Source organism: Zeus faber, assembly GCF_960531495.2.
Source record: "Zeus faber genome assembly, chromosome: 17".
Lineage (NCBI taxonomy): Eukaryota > Metazoa > Chordata > Actinopteri > Zeiformes > Zeidae > Zeus > Zeus faber.
The window spans coordinates 25,099,569-25,118,468 of NC_137204.1; the positions used below are offsets into that span (position 1 = coordinate 25,099,569).

The window sequence follows — 18,900 nt, forward strand, 5'->3', positions numbered from 1 at the left end:
TGAATAACCCCCTGGGATATAAAACAAAGTCTGGGTAATGTGAAGCTTTTCAAATTTAAATGTTTGTAGTTCAATTGTTGGTTAAAATGGAAAAAACAACTGCTGTGTTTTGTGGGTCAAACTCGGAAAATGTGATGATGGCGTCAAAAAAAAAAAAAAAAAAAAGAATTGCGTACAAAATTGTATTTATTTGTATAATCCCACGGTACCAAAAACACGATGATGTGCATCATGGAGCTGAAAACTGGATTGCAATGTCCACTAAATGGACACATTTTTCATCCATACTGGGAGTCGGTGTCCCCCAGCGTGGCTTCCGGGGTTCTCAGCGATTTCTCCCTCTTCTCTTGCGAAGGGAACCTTCATGGAGTGCCAACCAGACCTCAGCATATCCCACCGCTTCCACCGCGCCTGTGCCTCGGTGCTGAAAGGACAGAGCTTCTGCCCACACTGCGGGGAGGAGGCCGGCAAGGCCAAGGAGGTAACCATCGCCAAGGCCGACACCACCTCCACCTCCACCGCTCCCCTGGCCGGCGGCGCACAGGGACCGGCCACGCCCGGCGCCCCGGAGGGCAGGGCCGACACTACAACTGGCGGGTACGTTGGCGAGGATGTTGACGGGAAGCAGGGTATGTTGTGTTTTCAAAAGACACCGCAGAGATTGGCAAATATAGGAGAGAAAATAACAATATATCAATGTACTCTTGATATTGTAATATGAGGCATTGAGATATTGCCTCGGATTTTATATATACAGTGGCTTCAGAAAGTATTCAGACCCCTTCACTTTTTGTAAACTTTATTGTGTTGTGGATGTCATTTTAAATGGATATTATTGGCGTTTTTACCCATCAGCCTACACTCAATAACTAGGGTTGCCCTGGTAACACAGCCTGCCCATACCGGTTCAGGTGTACACGGTTACTTGTGCACCGCATCCGCTGTGTATATTTAATTTTTATTATTTTATTTATTTATTTTGTAATAGAAATAAAACCCATTTATTTAATTTTCACGTATCAAGGCTCACGTTCATCAAATAAAAAAAAATATATATTTTTTTTTTAAATACTTAGTGTGTTTTCAATGCCTAGTCAGAGGCTACGAAAGTGAAAGTGAAAGTGCTTCGTGTGAGAGCAGAGTCACAGCAGAGTCTGCGGAGCCACATTTCACTTATCACGGGACGAGAGAGGAGAAAGAAGGCTATAGAACACCTTAGATGAGGTCTGGATCGGGTCTCCCTCTCCATGCGTAATTTGCGTCCACGATCTCCATCCGCTGCTCGTCCCCGTTCCTCTCAAGAACACATAGAGAACATTGTGTTTTTATTTTAGATGTTGTTTATTTTTTCTCTGAAACAAAACAAAAAGGCAGCACTGTGCATTACGGGCCAAGCCATGAAGTCCAAGGAACTCTCTGTAGTCCTCCGCGATAAAATTGTCATGAGGCATAGATCAGGGTTAGGGTATAAAACCATTTCTCTAGCTTTGGGTGTTCCCAGGAGCACAGTGGCCTCAATAATTGTGAAATGGAAGAGGTTTGGAACCACCAGAACTCTTCCTAGAGTTGGCCGCCCGGTTAAACCGGGTAACCGGGCAAGAAGAGACACGCCCGGCGCCCCGGAGGGAAGGGCGGTCACTACAACTAATGGGTACGTTGGCGAGGACTGACAGGAGCTGAAGAATGTTACTCTTTCGAAAGACGCCACAGAGACCGAGATCGGGGGCCTCCGTATGTAGAGGTGAAGTTATTGGACTGCACGATTGGGGGGAAAAAATAGGATAGAAAATAACAATGACTATATACTCTTCCATTGCAATTTGAGACTAGATATCGCCTGGGATTTTGAGCCCTTTATTAGGAACACCTGTACTACTACTTATTCATGCAATTATCTAATCAGCCAATCGTGTGGCAGCCGTGCAATGCATAAAACCATTCATATACGGGTCAGCTGCTTCAGTTAATGTTCACTTCACTAATCAAAATAAGGAGAACATGTGATCTCAGTGTTTTTCGACTGTGGCATGATTGCTGGTGCCAGACGGGCTGGTTTGAGTATCGGGGCGATTAAAGAGTGCCTTCAAAGTGTGGTGAGTTGTTTATTTATTTTTTTTATTTAATTTTTTTAAAATCTTTATTTGTCTAAAGAAAATGTCAAGTACAAAGCCGGGAGTCCCTGTGCCTGAGAAGAAGTGGTGGGAAGGTCTTGCATTTACTGTAGCAACAAGGTGGACCTTCAAATCTGCCTAAAACGACACTGAAATGAGGTTTCATCAACTAAAACTATGAAGGATGATAACTTCTCACCATTCTCATCTAAAGACATCTGCAGACGAAGACTAAATCTAAAATAGCTTCCAAAGTGAACACTGATTCATGCGGGCTGGGACTGCAGAACTGTCCTGCGTTGTAATCTTGCCCAGATCTTAGTCATTCATAGTGACACGTTCTTGTCTTCTCTCGTTCCAGTTCTTCCGTTCTGGCCCAGAGTGCTGAGCCCAGCGGCAGAGCAGACAGCTCATTGCCGTCCGTGCGTCCTGGACCGGGCCTGGACGGCTCGCTCCTCCCCGGCGGGGCCAGGGCGGGGGCAGCGCCGGCGGGGACGGGGGTCCCGGTGGCGCTCGCGGTGGCCGCGGGACCGCCCAAGGAAACCCTGGAGAGCATTCTGTTGGCCCTGGACGCCGAAAAGTAAGGCCTCTCACCAGAGGGCCATTTCTGCTCCGGCCAAAATTATGCGCAAACTTCATGAGTAATATAAGCATATTCTGTTTCGAGGTCTTTTATTTTTCATCTCATATATACTGTATATTTCTGTATATTTTTATTTATATATATATTTGTACGTATTTTATATATTTATTTATATATATTTATTATATAATGTTGTTCTTAACAGGCCTAAGAAATTGCGGTTCCACCCGAAGCAGCTTTATATCTCGGCAAAACAAGGGGAACTCAAGAAGGTTTTGCTTATGCTGGGTATGTTATAGTTTATCAGAGTTCTAATTTACCCCAGTAGTACATTCGGTAACCCAGTTTCTCCTAAAACCAATGGCTTTCATTTCACTGTTTCACTGTATAACGGATCCTGGTTATTTCTGACGAACTTATTCTCTTCCATGTTTATCACAGTGGACGGCATAGACCCCAATTTCAAGATGGAAACGCACAATAAGCGCACACCACTCCATGCTGCAGCGGAGGCGGGCCATCAAGAAATCTGCCACATGCTTGTTCAAGTGAGGCTCGGTCATTTATACCCATTTTTGGCATGCAGTGACAGGGATTGGACAAAGAAGAAGAAAAGCATATTTTCGGGTGCCATCCAAAGTTCTATTTGGCCTTTTTAGAACTGTGGTCATTGCGTCATATGACTTTGAAAACTTGCACAGCAAAGTGATGGTTATTAGAGCTGCTTTATAGCTGACACATACCGGCCATTTGTAATCAGGGTTAGGGTGACTCCATGTTGCGGCTGCAATTGTATTTGTGATTTAAGTTTACTTTAAAGTGACTCGTGGGATTTCAAATGTTCAGTTTATGTTCAAAGACTAGACTGACAAGTAGACTGTACTAGACACTGGCTTATATTGTAGGCTAAACCAAAGACTAGTACAGTCGACTTAGAGTAGTAAACTAGACAAGGGATAGACTAGGCATGGACTAGTAGTCTAGGCATAGACTAGACTAGGCGTAGGCTAGGCCTAAAATAGTAGATTAGGCCTAAAATGGTAGATTAGGCCTAAGATAGTACATTAGGCATAGACTTGTAGACTAAACATAGACTTAGACTAGGCATATGCTCGTAGACTATGCCTAAGATAGTAGATTTGGCATAGACTAGTAGACTAGGCATAGACTAGACTAGGTGTAGCCTAGGCCTAAAATAGTAGGTTAGGCATAGACGAGTAGACTAGGCATAGACTAGGCCTAAAATTGTAGATTAGGCATAGACTAGTACACACTAGATATAGACTAGACAAGACATATGTGAGTAGACTATGCCTAAGATAGTAGATTTGGCATAGACAAGACTAGGCGTAGCCTAGGCCTAAAATAGTAGATTAGGCGTAGACTAGATATAGACTAGACTAGACTAGGCCTAGGCTAACACTAAAGTAGTAGATTAGGCATAGACCAGGAGACTAGGCATAGATTAGACTAGGCGTGGACTAGGACTAAAATAGTAGATTAGGCCTAACATAGTAGACTAGGCATACTGTATGTAGTAGGCTGAGACCAGTAGACTAGACCCTGTACTAGGACTAGAGCAGACATAGCCTTTTGAAGCGTACCTTTACCTTCCTCTAGCTCCTGCTCTTAGCTCATTTCTGCAGATTACTTTTGGCACCACAAAGGAAGACTGAGCCCCTCGACTCCTTATTCTGTGGGATTATGTTTAACCTTTGCTTTGTGTTGGGATCCCACCTTGAACCCGGTGTGTTTTGTTTGTCGATCGTCCCACGGGGAGAGTGGACTTTTCTAGACACGCGTGATTCTGAGCGCCGACACGCGTGTGTGATTGCGGTGTGGCCGTTTCAGGCTGGGGCCAATCTAAACATGTGCGACGACGACCAGCGCACGCCGCTGATGGAGGCCTGTGAGAACGACCACATGGAGTCGGTGCGCTACCTGCTGCGTTCAGGAGCCAGCGTCACGCACAGGGTGAGGCCAAAATACACTGACCGCGGTAGCGCCTCATATATCATCCCATGATCTCACTTTTGTGAAGCGTTTCAAGCATTTCCACAGGTCTGCCTGCTCTACGGCTAACGGTGACAACCTAGTAAATACATAGAATTATTAACAATAATGTATACCCATACCAATAACCTGTCCTGTGCATAGGATAGCGTTGTATATGCTGTATATTTTATATATTTGAATCTTCTTGTTTGGCTTTTTTCAGCTATTTATTTGTATTTGGCGATAGTATTTAATTTTTTCTCGGACTGTTAAGCTCTTTTTTTTTTATGCCAATCATCCGTAGATATGCACCAATAATCACCCTGACAACGTCCTAGTACATGTAAATGCACCTGGCGGAATGAAGTCCTTCAGATCCTGTTTTGCAGTTGAGCCGTTTTGATTTGGGGTCATTTATTCCAGGATGCCGAGGGGTTCACGTGTCTCCACCTCGCCGCAAAATCCGGTCACTACAACATTGTCGAGCACCTTCTCTCCACGGGATTAATAGACATCAACTGTCAGGTCGGTAGTTTAAAAGGAGAATAACAATGTGTTTCCCCAGTGTGGCAGTTCACAATTTAAAGCAAGACTCAAGGGAACAATGTGAACCTGAGTGACAATGTGGGAACCCATTAACAGTTATGGGTCGTTGTATGTTACAACACAGTATTCACAGAGCAATGGCCCAGGGGTCCGAAAAGAAACGGAGGGTCTTGCAGATATCAGCAAATATCAGCAACAGGTTTTCAATGAAATGCTTAAATAAAATACTCAGGATGAAGAGCTTGGAGTGAGAGATGCTTCAAGGAATTGCTAAGGTTTCTTTTTTTTTTTCAACCCGATCCCAGTTTCAAACTCACCCCTCACGCACCCCGTAGCGTCTTTAACTGCTGTTTCTGCTTAAAATGCCTCGCCAGCTTCCAAGATGTGGAGCGATGTTTTTAGTTTGTATTTCTGGGAATGAATGGATTCCTCCTCCCCAGGATGATGGAGGGTGGACGGCTATGATCTGGGCGACAGAGTACAAGCACCTGGACCAGGTGAAGCTGCTCCTGTCCAAGGGCGCCGACACCAGCATCAGGGACAAGGTGCGTCCGTCTTTGATCGCGGGAATTCATTTTGTCTATTTTTTTTTTTTGTGTTTCGTTTTATGTTAAATTTCACAATGTTGTCAAGGGGGTTTTTTGTCTTCGCCACGACTGTTCTTAAAGTTTTTTGCCAAGAATTCCACTCGGATGATGCATTCGAACCGTTCCAACGCACGTCCTGTCCGAAAAACGGGCCGTGCCTGTTCTGTGAGCCACTGGGGTGGGAGCACGGCTTCCGTTTCGTTGGTTTTGTTGTGTTTTGTCCGTAAACTGTCGGTGATTTCACCGTATCAGTCCACCGAAATGTGTTTCGGAACAAATTGAGGCGGTTATTAAGCAGTTCAATGTCTGAATCTTCACTCATATTAGATCTACAAGGCCTCATTTAAAGGTTTGCTCTGACTCTCATCGCGGTGTCCGGAGCAAAGCCGGGCGGGGCTCGGGCATTTTTTTTTTTTTGTTTCATCCAATTACGGAAACGTAGGAAGATAAATACGTCTGCGGTTTTGTTCGGAGATACGCAAAGTGGATCGCGGGACGCAGCCTACACTACAGCCGACCTAACGTGGACACACGAGCGCGCACAGACACGCACAGAAGGAAGGAAAGAAAGAAAGAAAGAAACACAGCAGAATTATTTTTTAAATACTTACATTTCTCTCTTCTGCGCTTTTGTCACAGCCAGCCGATATCAATTCCTCTGTCTTTTAAAAGATTTGTGCTGGTCTCTGCCGCCGACAGAGCACTTGCCGTGCTCTGTCGGCTCCGCGGGTCCGGCCGCACTCCAGCCGTGGGCGGAGTCGCTCGGATGGAGGGCGGTTCTTATTCTAATCAACGGCTCGTTTTAGGACATGCTTTTTGAAACCGGAAGCTCACAACAAACTGCCTGGGTCGTCTTATTTCACAGTTTGCGTGTTAGAGGGCTAATAGTTGATAACGATGCAAAATTGATAATTTGGTCCAACGTCTTTCATTGAACGTGTTTTTCCGGCAGGAGGAGAACATCTCCCTGCACTGGGCGGCGTTCTCTGGCAGCGTCGAGATCGCGCAGCTGCTCCTGAGCGCGCACGGCGACGTCCACGCGGTCAACGTCCACGGAGACTCCCCGCTGCACATCGCCGCCCGGGAAAACCGGCTGGAGTGTGTCACGTGAGTTTGAGGGGGGAAGGAAAAAAATAAAATAAATACACACTGTCATTCAGTGTGTTTTGTGTTACGCATGCGCCCCTCCGTGTGCTCGTCCTGTTGTTGGTGGCGGAGTCTGCCACTGGCGCCAGAAAGACAGACCTGGCAACCCACATGCATTTTGCGTACCAACCACGCAATTCTTGGTTGAAATACGTAGGTACGAAATGCTAGCTGAAACGATGCAAAAAAACAAAAGGAAAATGTATATATATTATTGTTATTAATTTTGGGGAAAAAAATCTATCAATAATAAACAATATTGTGCATTTACTACGTCCCTCTGATTGGACCTGATGCTGCGGGACCTCTCTCTCCACCCAACATCCACGGGTACGCAGCCCGGCGGTACTTTATTATCCACGGGGAGTGAGGCTGCGCTGCTGAGGTAAAATGGCAAAGTGGGGGAGTAACAATCGAGCACAAAAAGGTGACCGAGACGTTAACACATAGAACGTGAGATTCACCCATCGACCGGCCCGGTCAGTGTCAGATATCAGTTGCATCTGATTCTGTGCCTGTCAAATGTTCACGCCCGATACAGTGCTCACGCACTCTTAAAAAGGATCTGATAGCAAGAGACGGAAAAATGTCAAGGTAAAGCAAGAAGATTTGATCAACTGTTTATCTATTGTCTGACGGTATTTCCGACATTGTGCCGACTGCGTTTCCATGGCTGTCGCCGCAGCCGAGCGGCTGCTCCGGTTGTTCCTGGTGCATGAGCCGCTCGTGAGGAAAGGTCCGTCTCGAGTCGCTTGATTTGATTCAGTTGGTTTAATGCACGCTGAGGGAAGGAGGACGTCCAGTGAACGAGAGTGAGAAGAGGTGTTTATTATTGTTATTTAAAAAAACAACAACAATTTAGCAGTTTTAGGACTGGCACTTCCACCCAACACAGATAATTTTATGAATTTTATTGAATGATTTAATACATTCATTTTTTCTTGTTGACATTAATACATTTTAAAAAATGTATATGTATGGCTGAAATATTTTTTCTGCTGTCCCCCTGCAATTCCTTGAGTACCCCTAGGGGGCTGTGTAACCCTGGACAAAACAATGCAATTAAAATTTTAAAATGCTAAATTTCAATGCATTGAGTGTCTTTCTCTTGCTCTATAAATGGGTGCATTTTTTGCCCATTGGGGCCTATTTTCTAGTGTGGTTTATAATGTTTTAATTTTTTTACTTTTTTAAAAGTAATTATATTAGTATTATCATTACTATATTATTATTGCTAATGTGTATTTATTTATTGCTTTGTTCTTGATTGGTCTCTTTCTCTTCCTCTTCTCAGGCTCTTCCTCTCCCAAGGCGCTGACGTCTCCATGAAGAACCGGGAAGGAGAGACGCCACCAGACTGCTGCAGCCACAGCTCCAAAGCCTGGCTGGCTCTGCAGGCCAGCAGGAGGGAGCGGCAGGCCCGCAGCGCCAGCTGCCTGGAGGGGAAGGAGAGAATCCTCCACAGGTTGGAACCCAAATGCCTACATATATCATAATTTCACATCATCATATCAAATATCATAATAAAAAAAACCTTGCCCACTCGTGATTCTTAATCCTAAACTCAAATATCACCTGAAGCTGAGAACCAACCTGGTCCATTACTTCTAATGAGCAGACTGGGTGTCATGATATGTCATGGCTCTAAAGTTTGTTGTACAAAATTGTGAAAAGATTAATTGTGGAGCTAAAAAAAAAAAAAAAAACGGGAGCGCAATATCAACATTTACTAATGTTTCATTTACGTTTTAAACACCGGGGGGCAGGATCGCCAATCCACTTTTTCCACACTTTGAGGTCATAGATACAGCGATTATAGAGTACAGTGGATGGTTTATTAACGTTGGTGGACTCCCATCATGCATCTGTGTGACCTTTCTCTGCAACGCTCTCTCTCTCTCTCTCTCTCTCTCTCTCTCTCTCTCTCTCCCGGTGCAGAGATATCGCCCGGGGCCACGAGAGGGTTCCCATTCCCTGCATCAACTCCGTGGACGCTCAGCCGTGTCCGGACAACTACAAATACATCCCAGAGAACTGCGTCACGTCCCCCATGAACATCGACAGGAACATCACACACTTACAGGTGACCTCGCTGGAATCACCTGAAACGAAGATACTCAATAGGATTGATTTGACATGTTTTGGTTTTTAATCAGTTGTGACAATATTTTACTATTATAAGATATTAATAACAATAATAATATTCAAATATATTGTACTATAATTATAATAATAATACATTATTAATATTAATAATTTCTAATAATGAGTGATATATGTCATATTTTAATTGTTTTATTTAACTTTATTTGTACAGCATTTTTGATGCACAACGTGCAATTCAAGGTGCTTCACATTAATAGAAGGCAATCAAATGATGATGACGACGATAATAATAATAAAAACTATAAGAAAAAGATAAAATAAAGAAATAAATAAACAAAATATATTTAACACACAATTTCAGTTCTGGGTCATCAGTTTTAGACCAAGACACCGTGCTTTAAAGCATTTGTAAATGACTTGCGGAACTTTGTCATTTCACTGGAATTTCCTCTCATGAGAAATCACATGTTTATCCCAGTGTACTATATTTAGTAGATGCAATCCTCCGTTGAAGTATAAAAATATGTTTTTAGAAGGAAATATATTCGTACAGTTGAGTCCATTCACACCGTGGCAGAGGCCTCTTTCGCTCAAACCTCTTGCATAACATTAATTAAATAAACCGGTAACCCAAAATGGGCTCCCTGTGCCCCCTCTTTAATGCCATGTTTGTGTCTAATTTCTGCTTTTGTGTTTGTGCCGCAGTACTGTGTGTGCAAGGAGGACTGCTCCACCAGCGTCTGCATGTGTGGACAACTCAGTTTACGCTGCTGGTACGACAAGGTGAGGACGCCGGTTCCCCTTCCCGTGCAGTGTGTAAGGGATAACCACCCGTACACTGCCTCATCCCGCTTAACGTACCAGATAGTGCATTTACTATTTATACATTAGGCTTTTCCCCCTATAAATTTGCTCTGCGTGGCAAACCTATTTTACTGTTATTAATTGGACGTATCCCAGGGCTCTACACTAAGCTCATTTTGCTCGCATATGCCAAAAAAAATAGAGACGTGCGAACATGAAAAAAACGCTTCTCGCATGAATGCAAACTGATCTGAGTTGTAAAAAAAATTAAAATTAAAAAAATCGACTATGATTTGATTGATTTCGTTTTGGTTTTTTTTATCGATCATTTTAAGGGCTGTAACAATTTCAGTGATGAGCATAAATTTAGCCGATCCATAGTTGTTTAATATGCATATATATATATTTTTTTGTCCTTTTAATTGTCGGGCTCCTAAATGTCTTTGTGTGCGCCAAACCTTTTAGGCTCCCGGGGAGAAAAGTGAGCTTTGAGCCCGAACACATTCATCCTCACGTCTTCCATTGTAGTTTCTACGTGGTGCCGCAAGATGTCGCCACAAGATAACGTTAACATTGTCATCAAGCGGCGGATGCGTGATTGCAGCTATTTACCAGATAGAATGAAGTTTTCCAAGGAGCCTTGTAATAAATGACAATATTATCTGATGAATACATAGAATCAGATTTGGTACCTGGACCGTTAACAGGTTTTATAATGGGTGAGGAAAAACGAACACAAAAGCCTTTTCATACAGCCATGAACCGGCGTCTGGTTGAGATTTAAAGGTGCCGACGGATGACGGGCGCTCTAGGTCCTAAATCCACGCCAGAACCAGTGACACTTTCTCCCTCTTCGTCCTTTCTCCTCTTTTATCGGACCCTTTCAGGAAGGTCGCCTGCTGCCGGAGTTCTGCAAAGAGGATCCTCCGCTCATCTTTGAGTGCAACCACGCCTGCTCCTGCTGGAGGCTGTGCAAGAACCGGGTGGTGCAGAACGGACTGAGGTACGAAGTGGATCCTGCTTGTGGCTTACCCTGAAAGTGCCGAGGCGTGGAAGTGTGATCGGTGTTGTGTTGCCGTACTTTCCATCATACTCTCCTCTCCGCCTTTCAGAATGAGGCTCCAGCTGTTCAGGACGCTGAGGAAGGGTTGGGGCGTCCGGGCCGTGCACGACATCCCCCAGGGCACGTTCATATGCGAGTAGGTTCCACGGTTTATTATTTTTTTTTATTATTCCACGTTTCATATCCCCAAATAAAGGTCGTCAGAGGTGAACTCGCTCGGCTCAATCTGAGCATTGTCTGTGAAAACGTAGACAATATGCTTACGTTGAAGTCCATGCTTTTTTGTCGAATAATACAAATTAAATAAACATGTGCATCTGCTCTGTATGTGATCTCGGCCGTGTAGTAATTTTGGCCAAAAATAAGCAATGTACATTTACAGTGATTTTGGTACAGACTTGACGCTTTGGATGCTAACGATTCACATTGTTTTTTCATGATGGGTCCTTCTGAATTTTGAGAGGTGTTATGGGGCGCAGAACTCACATTTTAATGCCGGATATGTCACATGATTCGGAATAAAAAGGAGTATCTGTTGCCTTGTACTGGCCACCTAGCGTTACACCAGGGAAGGTCACTGATGTTTCCATAGCAACGGCTGCTTTAACTGTTATATAAAGTGTGAATCTCTGGAGGAGAAAAAAAAAAGTTTTCTTTCTTTTGTCTTTTTGTAATACGAAAAGTACTCACAACAACTTGAATATTATTTTGATTAATATTATTCACATCGTTAGTGACAAGATGACCAATTTCCCTTGGACTGTAAGAAGGGGACTTGATTTCCTCAAATTTGTCAAAAAAGGCATCTTTTTTTTTTTTTTCATAAATCTGTATTGGAATGATGCAAATCCTCCTTGTGTTATAGATACGTAGGGGAAATAATTTCGGAAGAAGAGGCGGAGATGAGGAAAAACGACACCTATCTGTTCAGCATGGACAACAAGGTAGGACTTCACCTGCGAACCATGGGAATGGAAAAGAAGATGACTCCCAGTAATTTAACTCCAGTGAGAGTATCCTGATTTTGAAATGAATATAACCCATGCGTTCAGTAAACTACTTCTCTGATTAACAACTTGGTCAAGAGTAAGAACATTTTGAATCAAATTGATACCAAAGTACCACCCCGAAAGATAAACAAAACAAAGGAAAATGGTATATACTTTATCCTCCTATAATAAAGTTCTGTGTGGTTAAACATTTGAAACTCACCGTCATTAGTGAAGATAATAAATGTATGTCGTAAAACATAAACATGTGTTAAACAATGAGAGAATCATTTCAATGGCGCCCTCCTGCAATTCCTCCGACGGCCGCCAGGGGGAAGCAGAACCCAGTTTGCAAAACCCCCTGATCCGCTCGTCGCCGTTTCCCCTTCCCACCTTGTCGAGGCCCCTGAGCAGAACGGACGGCTTCCCTCGGCTTCGTCTAATCCCCGGGCGCCCGTCATTTCTTTTCATTTGTTCGCCGCAGCCAAAAGACTCGTTCTGCATCGACGCCAACTTCTACGGGAACATCAGCCGCTTCATCAACCACATGTGTGAGCCCAACCTGGTGGCGTGCCGCGTCTACACCACCCACCAGGACCTGCGCTTCCCGCACATCGCCTTCTTCGCCTGCGACAACATCAAGGCCGGAGAGGAGCTGGGGTAACGTCTTTATTCTCACACAAAAGGCACCAAGATCCTCCTTTTGCTTTTTTTCGGGTTATTCAAACTCCCAACGCGTTTTTTTAATATTCCTTTAATAAACCCTGGAAAGTTGAGATATTTGAAGGCAGTTTCTCAAAGCAAGCCGAATAATCCTTCATGGTCGTTCCTAGCTGAGTGAATTAATTTAAAAAAACTGTTTATTAACGAGTTTCTCGTTTCAGATTTGATATTTTCACCAAGTTTACGTCGTTGTGCTTTTGGGTATCATATGGTTTTATTTTCTAACGTTTGATTTGGAAATTGGTTATGGCGTAAAAAGAAAAATCACCAAATTGGATCAACATGCCTTAATAATCCATAGATTTATAGCTAATGAGACAAAAAATAGAGATGCACCGATCCATTTTTATATATTTTTTTTAATTTCCCACTGCCGATTTCAAATACCAAAGCTCTTTTTCGACGTGGAATAGAAAAAAAAACTTTTTCCAAAACTTTTTCCCTACGTGTCTCGTAAACCCTCAAATATAGAAACGACTCATTGAAATCGATTGTGGAATGAGAATGTGATGGAGCTTTTTTATTCAGAAAAACCGCGGCTCCCCCGTTGACTTGCGTTTAGTTTACCGTCCGGTTCCGCCCGATCCAATATGGCGGCGACGTTGCCGTGTTGCAGCAACAGGCCAAAGCAGTCTGCGGCATCTCTAGCCCTGGCTATACCTTCGCGCGGGCGCGGCAATGATGAGCTCACTGCAAAAAAATACAAATACAATACAAAATCCCCGATATGGGATAATTTGGGTTTTAAACCCGACGCCAGCGGCGAGCTGACGGACATATCCGTGTCGTTTTTAATCCTCATCCGGTGATCCGTTTCAGTAGCTCTGTGGAATCGTGACGTTTTGTTTTGAGGACCAACACACCTGAGTGACTGTTTGCCCAACTCCAACCGCCGGTTCCCCTACGCGCACGCTTTGAGTCGCGATTTACAGGTTCGTTATTTGCCGAGTTGAGTTCTCGAGGAGGCAGACCATGGAATTTGGATCGGCGACGTCAGTCCGATGAGCGAGTGACGCCTGATACCGATGTCGGATCGCTCGCATTTCTAAAAAAAACAAAAATTGGAAAGTAGTTGGGCAAGTAGGGATGCCAGATGCCAAATAGTCATCTGGCATCCCTTATCCCTTATAGTATCTACGTACAGGAATCCTTAGAAGAACGTTGGTTCCACCCCTAAGCTGGCTTCACACCAAGTTCGTAATCGCATCTGACGATCGGTTCCTCCCCCTAGTGGCGGTCGCTTGAACTGCCTCTGAGTTTCGCGTCTCAAAATGTGCCGGGGAAAATGGGAGAGAGCTTGTTTTTTCCGGAACAGCAGTGAGTAGTTTTACCAGCTGGACATTTTCCATGTTCCATGAATGAGAGTTTGAAAAAAAGGAGTTTCAAATACACAGAATTTACGTATATAAAAATTATATTAAATATCTTAAGGTGAATATGGTGACATGCAAGGTTAACAATGTCATTATTTTGCAAATCGTGATGTATTTACATCGTTTTAAGCCCAATTCCTTCATAAAAACTTGACTCACGCAACATCCTGTTTGTCTTTGTCGTATTGGGTGTAAAACCAGCTGAAGAACCATGTATTTATGTATATTATACAACAGCTTTCTCAAAGTAATTTCTATACCTAAGTACGATAACATAACATACATAGTACATAACATAACAATAACATTTAAGAAAATTGATGCTATGAGGTATTTACAAGCCTGAGCATGAATTAACGTGTAACTACTCCTTATTTTTTATTTTGTTTTTTCTTCCGCTCGGTGTCAGATTTAACTACGGCGAGGAGTTCTGGGAGATCAAAAGCAAGCTCTTCTCCTGCGAATGCGGCTCCCCCAAATGCAACTACTCCTCCACGGCTTTGGCTTCGCTGCAGGCGGACAGCACGCCCGAGGACCAGCAGCAGCCCAGCGCTCTGCCCGACACCAGCTCCACAGCCAGCCCCAGCCCCAGCCCCTCCTAAAAAACACACACAGGACGACTCTGGACCTACGACCCTGGCCCGTACAGATCCATCGATACACACAATCAAACACACAATGGATCATGTCATCCCGGTTCCAAACAGCAGGGGGCAGCAAAGACACGCACACGCATACATAGGAAAACACAATCCGTTTTTCTTCAATTGTTTTTTTTTTTTTTGTTGTTATTTTATTGTTTATTATTTTTGATATCCTTCTTGGGAAAGGCATACGTTGACCTTTTTCTTTTGGAATGGAACTCGCTTTTTAATAATGCAGAGCTTGTGTTGTTTCCACCAAAACAACCTTGAGCGTCGACAGCTGTTGGTAGCACACACCATTCCATCATGTGCTAAACGGATTTTGACTGAATTCAGTCCCATCTAAATTTTATTTTATATTTTATTGTGACTTTTTTTTTTTAATTTTTTTTATATTTTGAGAAATGCACTAAAATAAAAACAGTTAACTTAAGGTGCCAATCTCGAAGATCTTCATTGAAATAAACGTCTGTTTAAACGTCAGGTGATTGAGCCCACGGCCCGCCGGATGGAAGCCTTGCGTTTGAGAGTTAGGAGCGGGCGTGGTGGTCCCTGGGGACCTTCCCATCACGCATTCAAATCGCTGGCCTCACCCAGCCTTGGTCGGTCCAGGTGCTAACTACCGACGGGCGGACGTCACGCAGGCGACGCTGTCTGGATCTCTCAAGGTCCAAAAACACACCTGCAATTACCGCGTTTCGCCAGAGGTGCCGCCAAAAACGGCAAAGCGGAAATCTTCGAGATTGCGAGACTGGAATTTTTAATTTCTTTGTTTTTATCTCTAACCCAGCTTTTAAATATGATGGTCTTCATGTACCATTCCTGCGAAACGGTAAAAAAAAAAGTTTTTTGTTTTGATTATTATTTCCATTTTCTTCCGTTATTTTAAGTTTTAGTCGAAGCTCCTCTCCCGGGATGTAGTGTGGAAGGACGGCTGTCGTGTCCGGATTTTGGAAAACCCTTTTGAAAGGATCTCTTAAATTAACTCCTGATATTCAAGATGTGTTTAAGAAAGGTAAATAAATGGTGCTGACATTTTTATTTTGTTTTTATGGTGAGACGGGGGGGATTCAATATGTGAATTGGCTGACGTTAAAAAATTGAACTTAAAAAGCATGTTTGAGCGGCTTTTTAGGTTTTTACTGAATTAGAGTAAGAAAAAACCTGAACGGGTTTTGTTTTTATTTGTTTTGTATTGAAGTAAATATAGATGTACAATAAGAGAAATGTTCAAGTTTTTGTTTTTTTTTGTTTTAGTTTTGTTTTAGTTTTCAATCCATTTCCTTTTAAATTTTTAGTTATTATTTTTTTAAACTCTAGTCACTCTAGTCGCCCTGCGTTAGTTTTCGTCCACGCCGTGGCCTCTTTTCGTGTCTCTTTTTTAAACGTTGTTAGTAAAGCAGTGACTTGTGGAACTTCTCAAAGAAAAACAACAGCAACATGAAGCGGCACTTCTTCAGTTCATGTTGGGACTTTTTTTTTTTTTTTTTTTTTTTTTTTTAAACCGTCAAACATCGGAATGTTTTGTACGTTTTTATTATTTTCTCATCTCTTCTCGTCATTTTACCACCAACAGTTAATGCGTTTGTTGTAATTATTTGTTACTCAAAGGACATTTTTCTGATTATCAAAATAATGTTCATGGAGGATGTTTTTTTTTTTGTTTTTTTTGTGTTTTAAAATCAAAACAAACCTGAAAGTTGATTCCTTTTTCGGGGGTTTATTGTGTGTGTGTGTGTGTGTGTGTGTGTGTGTGTGTGTGTGTGTGTGTGTGTGTGTGTGTGTGTGTGTGTGTGTGTGTGTGTGTGTGTGTGTGTGTGTGTGTGTGTGTACACACGCGCGCGCTTTCAGCTTTGTGATGTCTTCGGCTGAAGCGTGTTGCTGCTGCAGCTTCAAAGTAGTGACTGAAGCCTGGAGATGAAATATTGACGACGCTTCCCACTCTGCGTTTCCTTTCATGTATTTAGATTCGGAAAAACACGGCGTTCCTCCCCGTCTGCGTTTTGATATTTATTATTCACATTTATGTTATTATTTATGAAATATAGAATAGTTAAAATTGTGAACAATTCTAAACAAAACTCCCAACGAAGAATGACGAATCTTCAGTGGTGGAAAGTTCAAGTACTTTGTTTCCGTACTAAAGTACATTTTCCAGTATAAGTATCTGTGGAGACTAATTTACTCCATCCATCCATCCAACACTTAATGAAGTATTGTAGACTGGTATATCAGCACATTGAACATGAGAGTACTTTTAATATTCTAAGTACATTTAACAGCAAGTACTTCTACACTTTTACTTCAGTAGAAACATCATGTGGACCTTTTCACTTTTACGAGAGTAATTTTGTGTCATGGGATGGGGGGTATTTGTACCTTCGCTTGAGTAAAAGCTCTTGAGTACTTCCATCACCACCCCAAATCTCCGTGAGGATTCGTACCTTGCTGAGGGGGCGGGGTTTGGATTTGTTGCCATGGTAACGATTTACAAACCGTCCCGCCGTGAAGTTTGGAACCGAAAAATAAAACCTCCCGATAAGGAGGAGTAGCCGGGGAGGCAGGAAGTCCCTCCACCTTTCAAGTCTCCAACCCCACCATGATTGCTCCCTTCCTTTCGACCATGGCAGCAAAAGCCGATAATTGGGTCCTGGAGTTTCTTGTTGCTGATTTGAAGACGTTTGGTCTGATAAGGAGCTTCTGAACAGGGCGGCACAGGAAGCGGGCTTTCCGCATTCCAAGGGGCCAAAGCCCTCGGACCCGGGGTCCTCCGCCTCCTAGACAGCTCCAACCCAGGCGGCCGGGCCGACACTCGCACGCCTCAACGCAAATTCACTCGCGTAAAACAAACTGGATTTGTGGAAGTTTGGAGCCGCGCTGCAGCCATGAGGAGGTCGGTCCCTCGCCACTCCAAATGGGCAGAGACGAGATCCACCGTGGTCTACGGTGAGTTCATTTTGTTCGTATCTAACGACGTTCGGGTTGGGGTCGGTCTCCTGGCGATCGGTTGGAGATCCTCACGTTTCTTGGGCCATTCCCCTCCGTGTCCCCGACCGTTGTTATTGTATTCACACACGCGCGGGCGTTGAAGCGTTTGCGGCCGTTGTGTCCAGCACTGGAACCTCTTTACCGGTCTTGAAGGCCTCCCGTATAAGGTGTTACTGTGCGGTCTTTCAACCCGCAATTGTATGTTATGTGGGAAACGGAGGCCTCAAAACATTTGGAAAAGCCCGCTCAATTGTGAGATGTATCGCACGGTGCCTGAGGTGAAGTTATTTGGCCGCGTAGGCTCTGTCAAAACCCGTATTTGAGATTGAAAGCTTGCTCGTTGTCCGGGAGTTCACCAACCGCCGATCCGCGTTCGGGGGCTTGCAGCTCGGTGCGACGGCGGAACGTCCTCACGCGTGTCTGGATTTCCCGAGGTGGCCCTCGAGCTTTTAAGGGCCCCCCCCCCGACACCGAAGGCCATTTGCAGCAGAGGCATGCACAGTTCCCGTCTCGCTTCCAGACCCGGTCCTGCCGGGAGGAGCGTTCCGCCGGCGATGTGCTCGACCCTTAACCCTCTGGCTGTTTTTAAATTCAGAGGCGCATCTGACCTGCGACCCCGCCACTTGTGGGTAGCTCTTAAGAGCCATTAAATAGTGACTTCTCCCGTTTATAATGTACAATCCAGCCCGCGTCAAACTGAAACGAGACCTTTTTGTTTTTAAGAAGCAGAACAAAACAAACACATTAAATGTGTTATTCTTGAGACTTGAGGAAACATTTGATTTAGTCGTAGATGCCGTATGGTTGTGTTAGGGCCACGATATCATTATTTTGCAAATCCTGAGGCCGGTGACATAAACTGGACGCCAAACTGAGTTACAGGTAAAAGTTTATTTGAAGCAAAAAAACAAAAAAAAAAAGAAAGCCATACTTGTATTGTCAGGAGGTTCCGGGCCGAAGCCGAACAAAGATTAAGAGAAGCACCCGGACCGACCACGCCTCGGGTCCGTCGATCCAGGACTTCTCCCTAAACCAATAACTGAACTACCAGAGAGAGAGAGAGAGAGAACTACATATATTCAGTGTGTGTGTGTCTATGGTCGTCTGCGTGGCCGCTGGCTCTGAACGTTGGCTCTGAGGCTCTGAACCAGACTCCGTTTGCTCGCTCAGCTTCCCTGACCGGAAACAACATGGTGGCCCTGCTGCAGTGGGGGAGTTGGACTTGAACCTCCCGGCACTCCA

General features: G+C 43.9%; 1 protein-coding gene across 1 annotated transcript in view; it reads left to right on the forward strand.

Annotated features, from left to right (window-relative positions):
* ehmt1b (euchromatic histone-lysine N-methyltransferase 1b) overlaps positions 1-14,628 on the forward strand; it is a gene marked incomplete at both ends in the record, with an annotated part of 35,164 nt that extends 20,536 nt beyond the window's left edge. The window contains 16 exons of the mRNA XM_080017712.1: positions 356-597; positions 2,473-2,691; positions 2,900-2,982; positions 3,136-3,242; positions 4,546-4,668; positions 5,113-5,214; positions 5,676-5,780; positions 6,775-6,929; positions 8,263-8,433; positions 8,907-9,051; positions 9,780-9,857; positions 10,766-10,881; positions 10,991-11,077; positions 11,807-11,885; positions 12,415-12,590; positions 14,436-14,628. Of these exons, the coding sequence (XP_079873838.1) occupies positions 356-597; positions 2,473-2,691; positions 2,900-2,982; positions 3,136-3,242; positions 4,546-4,668; positions 5,113-5,214; positions 5,676-5,780; positions 6,775-6,929; positions 8,263-8,433; positions 8,907-9,051; positions 9,780-9,857; positions 10,766-10,881; positions 10,991-11,077; positions 11,807-11,885; positions 12,415-12,590; positions 14,436-14,628 (2,181 nt within the window). The remainder of the gene's footprint in view (positions 1-355; positions 598-2,472; positions 2,692-2,899; positions 2,983-3,135; positions 3,243-4,545; positions 4,669-5,112; positions 5,215-5,675; positions 5,781-6,774; positions 6,930-8,262; positions 8,434-8,906; positions 9,052-9,779; positions 9,858-10,765; positions 10,882-10,990; positions 11,078-11,806; positions 11,886-12,414; positions 12,591-14,435) is intronic.
* Positions 14,629-18,900: the final 4,272 nt, after the last annotated feature.